Source organism: Chiloscyllium plagiosum, unplaced genomic scaffold (genome assembly GCF_037043375.1).
Source record: "Chiloscyllium plagiosum isolate Xiang-an unplaced genomic scaffold, Cpla_swu_hap1 HiC_scaffold_48, whole genome shotgun sequence".
NCBI lineage: Eukaryota > Metazoa > Chordata > Chondrichthyes > Orectolobiformes > Hemiscylliidae > Chiloscyllium > Chiloscyllium plagiosum.
Genome location: NW_028270186.1, coordinates 271,020 through 279,391, shown reverse-complemented (window position 1 = coordinate 279,391; position 8,372 = coordinate 271,020). Strand labels below are relative to the sequence as shown.

The 8,372-nt window shown below is 46.9% G+C and overlaps 1 protein-coding gene across 3 annotated transcripts in view; it reads left to right on the top strand.

The window, feature by feature from the left end:
- The first annotated feature begins 372 nt into the window (after positions 1-372).
- LOC122542996 (transcription factor 7-like 2) overlaps positions 373-8,372 on the top strand; it is a 44,039-nt gene continuing 36,039 nt past the window's right edge. The window contains exons 1-3 of one of the 3 annotated variants that reach the window (XM_043681145.2): positions 373-623; positions 782-842; positions 979-1,109. In XM_043681145.2, coding sequence (XP_043537080.2) covers positions 411-623; positions 782-842; positions 979-1,109 — 405 coding nt within the window. In that variant the 5' untranslated portion in view covers positions 373-410. Of the gene's footprint in view, positions 624-781; positions 843-978; positions 1,110-3,435; positions 4,252-8,372 lie in introns of those variants that run through there. The other 2 variants (XM_043681143.2, XM_087984424.1) reach the window with 2 other exon arrangements.

Genomic DNA, 8,372 nt, shown 5'->3' with positions numbered 1-8,372 from the left:
CGTCCGGAGCTGTTACCTGAGGGACTGTCCGCGTCTCCCCTCAGCCCCGATCGCATTCTCTGTCCAGAGTGGAGCTTGAAACACGAGTCTGAAGCAGTTGCAAAAAGTGAGCCTGTGGGGATGCGAAGCAGTGTGGCTGACGAGTTGGTGTGGAAATGAGGATGAGGGGAATGCGTGGGATTGGGAAGGAAGGGTAGGAAAGGGGGTGGGGGTGGATGGCGAAAGGGAAGGGTCATTCCTGGGATCGAGTCCATTTCAAGGCGATGGTCCCGCCCTCGAAGGGGCTGCTGATTGGAGAAAGCTTTGGAAGTTTGGTGTCCATCAAAATGTCAATCAGAGGGTGGTCAGAGAGAGGGAAGGAGAGAGAAAGAGGGAAGGAGAGAGGGAGCAGGAGAGTGCGAGCCAGCGAGATGCCGCAGCTTCCAGGGGGCGATGATCTGGGGGCTAACGATGAGCTGATTTCCTTCAAGGACGAAGGCGAGCAGGAGGACAAGCGGCCGGGCAGTGTGTCCGCAGACAGGGACCTCGCCGATGTCAAGTCGTCTCTGGTCAACGAGAGCGAGCAGACGGCGCCAGGCGGCGGCGGGGGCAGCAGCAGCAGCAGCGGCTCTCCGGAGACCGAGGTGAGGTGGTGAGGAGCCGGGCTCGCTCCCCTTCCCCTTCCCCTTCCCTGGGCTGCTCAGGCACGGGAGGTGGGTGGGGACGGAGGGAAGGGGCCCCGGCCCGGGCACTTTCACAGCTCTTTCTTTCTTTCTTTCTGCCTGTGTTTTTTTTTGTGCAGACTGAGCGCAGACACACGCCGAGTTTTGGGGAGAAAGCTCGGGATTACCAGCAGCACGGAGGTGAGTGAGGGAGGGAGAGCTTGGAGCCAGAGCTTTCTGCATTCACAGCTTTGCAACATTCTTGGCAACTCGCAAAGTTTCACCAACTTTTTCCCCCCTCCCCTTCTCTCTCTCGGCCATGTTCCCAAATTCCCAGGCAAAAGGCAAGATGGAGGGTTGTTCAAGGGAGCTGCTGCTGCTGCCGCCGCTGCTTATCCGTTCATCATGATCCCGGAGTTGGCTACTCCTTACCTCCCCAGCGGATCGCTCACCCCCGGGGCCCGCACGGTAAGACGATGCAAACTTGGTTTTTCTCGCTGCTGGCGGCGCTCAGTTTGTTTGCTGGGGGAGGGTACAGGAGCCTCTCCTTTTCCCATTGCTCTTCCCGTTTCCTTTTCCCCTCGTCATTCCTTCTTCCACATGCCCCCCCCCCCCATTGGCCTCTCAGCCTTTTGTTCTGGGCTGGGGGGTGGGCAGGCACTTTTCCGGATTCTGTGTTTTTCTCCCTCTCTCTGTCGCCTCCCAACATTTTGCCAAGTTTGGCAGAACTTTATGCAGTTCGAAAGGAGCTCCCTCACGGGCAACTCTTCGCCGCCCAGTCTGTCTCTGTCTTTTTCCCCCTCCCCCAGCAGGGGCTGACTGCAGACACCGAGCTGGAGGTGCAGAGGAAACACCCAGGGCGAGAAGTCTTACAGTCTCTCCCTCTAACAGCCTCTCTAACGCTACACGGCTGTAGCTGCCAGTTCCTCTGGAAACCCACTAAGCGATTATCTGCTTGAAAAGCCCCTCATCCCCCAACCTGTGCTGAGTCATAGGATCCGCTCGGATTTTGGTTCTCTTCATTGTGACCCAGAGATTGAGTCAACAGAGCAGCGTCGATTTACAAGATGTGTGCATCCTATCTATCTCTGGGAGGTTTAGTTGGAGAAGAGTTGATGGTTGTTTTTGTGCTGAAGTTCGTGCCCTGGTCTACATTCGGCTGGAATAAGCTGACAGGACACTAAGAATCTTGAATTTGCTTGACGAACACCTTAAAAGACAAATGGTTCAAATAATTTGTCCCTTGAACAACTTCCGTTTCTGCTGCTCATCATCCTCAATGTGTCTGAAAGGAGCTTCAGTAAAACGTACCATTAGATCACTTCAGGATTCAGTTCTTTAACTGACACCATGCTGCAGTAGATTTTAATAAGCGTCCTAAAGGAGGAGGAGAGAAAGGCAGAGGGATTTAGAAAGGGAATCGCAGAGCTTGGGGTCAAGGCAGTTGAAGGCACTGCCCCCAATGGTGGAGAGGTTAAATTTGGTGTCTATGCAGGATGAGAAGTCTGCAGGGCTCAGGTTGTAAGTTTTCTCGCTGTTCTCAGTTTGTTCTCAGACTTGTTTTGTCACCATGCTAGGTAACATCATCAGTGAGCCTCCAGTAAGGCGCTGGCATTCTGTCCCGCTTTCTTTTGTGTGTCTTGGTCTCTGAAGGTGGGTCATATTGTAATCTGTGGGGCTATACTGGAGGAAGTTACAGAGATATGAGTCACTATGTCTGGTAACTCTTAGCTCTCTCTGTCCCTCATTTGGTTTCTCCCACTCCCATCATAACAGAGACAACTTGACATGAACTAAATCATAGAATCCCTACATAGAATCCCATTTGGCCCAACAAGTCCATAAGAAGTACAGTTAGTAAGTTTGCTGATTGCACCAAAATTGGAGGTGAAGTGGAGAGCGAAGACGGTTACCTCCGATTACAACAGGATCTTGATCAGATGGGCCAATGGGCTGAGAAGTAGCAGATGGAGTTTAATTCAGATAAATGCGAGGTGCTGCATTTTGGGAAAACAAATCTTCACAGGACTTATACACTTAATGGTAAGGTCCTAGGGAGTGTTGCTGAACAAAGAGACCTTGGAGTGCAGGTTCATAGCTCCTTGAAAGTGGAGTCGCAGGTAGATAGGATAGTGAAGAAGGCGTTTGGTATACTTTCTTTTATCGGTCAGAGTATTGAGTACAGGAGTTGCGACATCGTGTTGTGGCTGTACAGGACATTGGTTAGATCACTGTTGGAATATTGCATGCAGTTCTGGTCTCCTTCCTTTCGGAAAGATGTTGTGAAACTTGTAAATCTTTTCTGAACCCTTTCAAGGATGTTGCCAGGGTTGGAGGATTTGAGCAACAGGGAGAGGCTGAACAGGCTGGGGCTGTTTTCCCTGGAGCAGCGGAGGCTGAGGGGTGACCTTACAGAGGTTTACAAAATTATGAGGAGCATGGACAGGATAAATAGACAAAGTCTTTTTCCTGGGGTGGGGGGATCCAGAACTAGAGGGCATAGGTTTAGGGTGAGGGGGGAAAGATATAAAATAGACCTAAGGGGCAACCTTTTCACACAGAGGGTGGTGCGTGTCAGGAAGTAGCTGCCAGAGGAACTGTGGAGGCTGGTACATTTGCAACATTTAAGAGGCATCTGGATGGGTACATGAATAGGAAGGGTTTGGAGGGATATGGGCCAGGTGCTGGCAGGTGGGACTAGATTGGGTTGGGATATCTGATCATGGAGATATCTGAAGACAGTTCTTTTCAGACCACAAATCAAAGTAAATTAGTGAGCCGAGATGGTGGGGATTGGATGGATCAGCTGTGAATTAGGACATAGTGGGCAGAATTTGGGCTTATCTAAATTTTGTATTGCATGAAAGTTGATAAATCAGTCAAGACTGCATTTCGGAACTAAGGGAAGCAGTAGTGAGGGCATAGTTACCTTCGGAATATATTAGTAGGCGCTTAGAGTCGTAGAGGTACACAGCAAGGTAATAGATTCTTTGGCCCAACTCATCCACATCAACCAGATTTCCTCAACTGAACTAGTCCAAATTGCCTGTGTTTAGCCCATAACCCTCTAAATGTTTCCTGTCCATGTACCCGTCCAAAAATGAGGGGATTGTGCTGAAGGGAGCTGCAGAGATAAGTCAATTTCTGCTGCCCTTCACTTTCTCTTTGAAACCTCCTGTGGAATTTGCCTGTGCCTTTTGCCCAAGCCGCCCATTCTAAATCCTAACAACACCAAATAAAGGCGTTTCTCTTCATCTAAATCCTAGCTCTCTTGTTGATCAACTTTAAATTGTGACCCCTAGTTACCGACATTCTAACCGTCAGAAACAGAGAATCCTTCTTTACCCTGACAACATTTTGATTCCATTAAAAAGCCTGTCTCTGTGACTGTGATTGTCATATTGCCTGATTGTTGTAAATGCTCATCTGGCTCCTGATAGTCTTGGTCGAGGGAAATCGGTTGTCCTTCTCTGGTCTGACCTGTTGCTGACTGCAGACCCATGTGACTGACTTTGAACTGTCATCTGAGATGTTCCAGAAAGCCATTTCGTTCCAATCAAGGAGGTAGTTCACCACCACCACCTCCTGCAATTAGGAATGTTCAATGAAGGTGAGTCTTTCCAGTGATAACTACATGCAGTGAGTTCATGAAGAAAAGTGAGTGAGTTGATCAGAATGGATGATGTTTGCAGGGGATTGGGTGGAAGTGGCCACATGCTCATCCTGCAAATCAGGAATAACACTGCGTTTGTGAACCATTTAGCCCAAGATGTTTGCCAGGAAGAAGGATGGAGCCGGTGGCTTGGGAACAGAGTTTTTGATTGGTGTGTAAAACATTGCCTTCAGTCTTGCTGAAATTTCATTGGAGGAAATGCCTTCTCTTTCTGTATTGGATTTCCGGTGCGCATCTGAGGGCGGAAAGTTGACAGAAGTGTATGTGAGGGAAAGCTGGCTGTTGTCAAACATTGTTCATGTTGTGGATTTGTGATGTGACAACGTGATGATTGGGGAGTAATTTTATGAACCAAGACATTAGATTGGAGGGTTGTTAGAGAGGGATGATGCTGGCAGACCTCAAAGAAGTTGTCGGGGAGGGGGGGGGCAGGGGCACACCTAAGACTTGAGGAAAGGAAGCCATAAATAAAATGAACTAATACGGAGGCTAGGAAGGGATGATCAGCAGTTTGCTCAAAATGTGGATGAGAGGGAGAAAAGTTTCGAGGCTTTTGGAGTTTTAAATTTATATATGGGCCGTGAGAAAGCTGGCCAGGCCAGCTTTTATTGCTAATCCCAGACTGCTTTAGAGCAAGTGGTCTTGTAGAGCCACTGTTGGTAATATTAAGGAGGATGCTGCAGGATTTTAACCAAGCAACACTGAAGGAATGATGATGTATTTCCAATTCTGAATATTGACTGGCTTGGAGGGTAACTTTCAGGTAGTGGTGTTCACTTGTATCTGCTCCCAAGAGAGGATCTAAGGATATTGGTCGTCAGCACAGACTTACCAGTTAGATCTGTACTGTTTAAGGTTTTAGAAATAAAAACTGGGGGTCAAAACAGTCACAGCTTTGTAAAAGACACACCATAGTCAACAAATCTAACTGATTTTGTTTTGATGGAACCAACAGAGGACCTTGCGGAAGGAAATCCAGTGAATGTTGTCTGCGTGGATTTTAATAAGTGTTTCAGAGTGCCACATAAAAGGATGGTTAACAGAATAGGGAGTGGCCCTGGAGGTGAGATTTTCACTGAATTGATACAGTACAGAAGGAGATTGTTTTGCCCATCGTGTCTTTATAAACTCTGTCAATTTACCAACTTCATCTCGGCGGCACTGTGGCTCAGTGGTTAGCACTGCTGTCTCACAGTGCCACGGACCCAGGTTCGATTCTAGCCTTGGGCGACTGTGTGTGGAGTTTGCACATTCTCCCCGTGTCTGTGTGGGTTTCCTCCAGGTGCTCTGGTTTCCTTCCACAATCCAAAAATGTGCAGGTTAGGTGAATTGGCCATGCTAAATTGCTCATAGTGTTCAGGGATGTGCAGCAGTTAGTGGTAAATGTGGAGTGATAGTGGAATGGGTCTGGGTGGGTTGCTCTTCAGAGGGTTGGTGTGGACCTGCCAGCCAAGTGGCCTGTTTCCACACAGTAGGGATTCTATGATCTCCCCTGCCTGTTTTCCTTTTTCAGATAGTGATTAATTTCTCTCTTCAGTGCCCTAGTCAAACTTGCTTGCCCCACACTCTCAGGCAGTGCATTCCAGACCCTATCCACTCACTGTGTAATGGACTTCTCATGTCATCACTGCCTCTTATAGCAACCAGCTTAAACCTCTTTCACCTTGTTCTTGATCCTTCTATGACAACTATGGGAGCAGTTTTTCACTATCCATTCAGTCCACATCCCCATGACTTGGAATATCTCCCTTGAGGTCTCATTTCAGCCTTCACCTCTCCAAGGATGCCATGATGTGGAGGAGCCGGATTTGGACTGGGGTGGACGACATTTTTTAAAAAAAACACTCTCCAAGGATAACAGTCCCAAATCCTTCCATCTCCCAGAAATGAAGTTACTCTTCAACAGAACCATTCTCATGAAACTTTTCTATACTCTTGTGTTTCCTTAAAAGATGCAATGATGTTGAAATAACTGCACAGAGGCGATATCCTGTCACCGAGTCAGCCTTTTTTGAGACATATGCACTGTGCGTGGGCTGTGAACAGGCCAGCTCAAAGTCGGTCCCTAGAATTTTGTGCTACATCTGCCAGACAGCGCTCTCTGGCCCAGGTTAACAAAACCTGATCAGGAATCTCACAGTCAATGAGATCCATGTGGCAATGGTTCCAATCACTGTAGAGAGCTTTTGCAATTGCTGTGTTTAACCAATTGCTGTCACTTAGCCATAATGACTAAGGACCCGATGGTAGTGTCCTTATCTTTAAACCCAGAGGCCAACGTTCAAGATGTGTCATAATATTTCTCAACAGGTTGATGAGAAAATATCTTCCCTTGGTGAATAGCCTGTCCCCTGAAGTAGTGCAGTTCCCAGGCTGAAGTTACTCAGGTGATGACCCCATGCAGACAAATGGAGGATTTGATCCATGAACAGACATTGTTGTTCTTTGGGCTAAATATAGTTTAGTGAATAGATTATGGAGGCTGGACACTTCTCTTTCAAGAAGACAAAAGTGAGATGAGACTTGATAAAGGTGTACAAAATCCTGGGGGAATCTGGACTGAATAGATGGGGAAAATTTGATTCCACTGACAAAGAGGTAGAGAACCTAAAGGCACTGATTTAAGATGATTGACAAAGCAAGTGATGGTAAAGTGAAATTGCTTAAATGTAGTCGTGGTTAGGATTAGAAATGCACTGACTGAGAATGTGGTGGAGACAAATGCAACTGTGGCTTTCACAAGGGAGTTGGATAATTATCTGAAGAGACCAGAAAATCTGCAGCTCTGGGGGGAAAAAGGAGAATGTATGTTTTTACACAAAGCCTCCTTTTGTGCTGTCACCATTGTGTCTGTGTGTGTGGATAAGATAGACAAAGTTAAGCTGTTGTCCTGCGAGACAAGAACTGGAAGACACAAATTGAAGGTGCAGGACAAGAAGTGCACAGGTTTGAGGAAGGAATTTATAATACATTATGTGGTGCTTGGAATTTGCTGTCCATAGTGATGGTGCAAGTGGAGACTATTCGTGACTTCAAAAGGAATATGTACAGATATTTGAGGGAAATAAACTTGCAGGACATGGGGAGAGAGAGTGGATTGCTTGAACTGCTCCACATATGGACATGAGATGAATTACCTCCTGTGATGTTATGAGTGTGGTTGCCAATGCTTTTGTACTTGTGTTGGTCTCTGCTATTTTTTAGTTTACTCACAAGATGCAGATGTCACTGGCTAGGCCAGCATTTATTGCCCATCTCTAGTGCCCCTTTACAAGATAGTGATAAACTGTTACCTTGAACCATCGCAACCCTTGGAGAGTCAGTGGTGGAGGGAGAATGGGGGTGTTTGTCATCATGTCATCTTCTGAAGCAGATTCAGCAGCTGAGTGATCGGGGAGGTTGGTCATCAGTGGGACATATTCTAGGTCCATCACTGACCTGATGCAATTAGTCTCCAATGTCATTCAATAGTGAGGGCTCACGCTATCCTCCTGTGAGTCTGTCAAGTTGATGGGAAAGGACACATCCAGGATGGTGGTAGAGCCTAGTGAGATCAGAACAAGTTGACAGTACTCAGCAGATGTGCCAGCATCGATGGAGAGAGAAATGATCCATCACAACTGATGCCGTCACTCACTTTCTGTCTCCAGAGATGCCTTGCTGAGTATCTCCACATTTTGTGCTTCTATTTCAAACTAATGCTCATGAGGTTTGGGACTTCATGAGCATTAACTTGAGGTCCCAACTGGAAGGTATGTTCAGCAGAGTATGAATAATATTTGAGTATGTCTTGGTCCTCTGAAGTTGCCGAAAGCTAGCAGGGAGGATTTTGAGGGTTTGACATGGCATGCTGTGTCCCATTGTCCAAATATATTCTCATTGTTGCTTTTGTTTTGTCAAGAATTGAGGCTATTTCAGACAAGTTAGTTTCACCCTGTAATTCAAAATCTGATTGAGACTTCACCAGTAAAAATAACCGTATTTTCTTGTGGGATGAACATCATGAGCCGGTTGGACTTTGACAAAGTGTTAGGTTTATAGGCAGCTTTTCAAACATT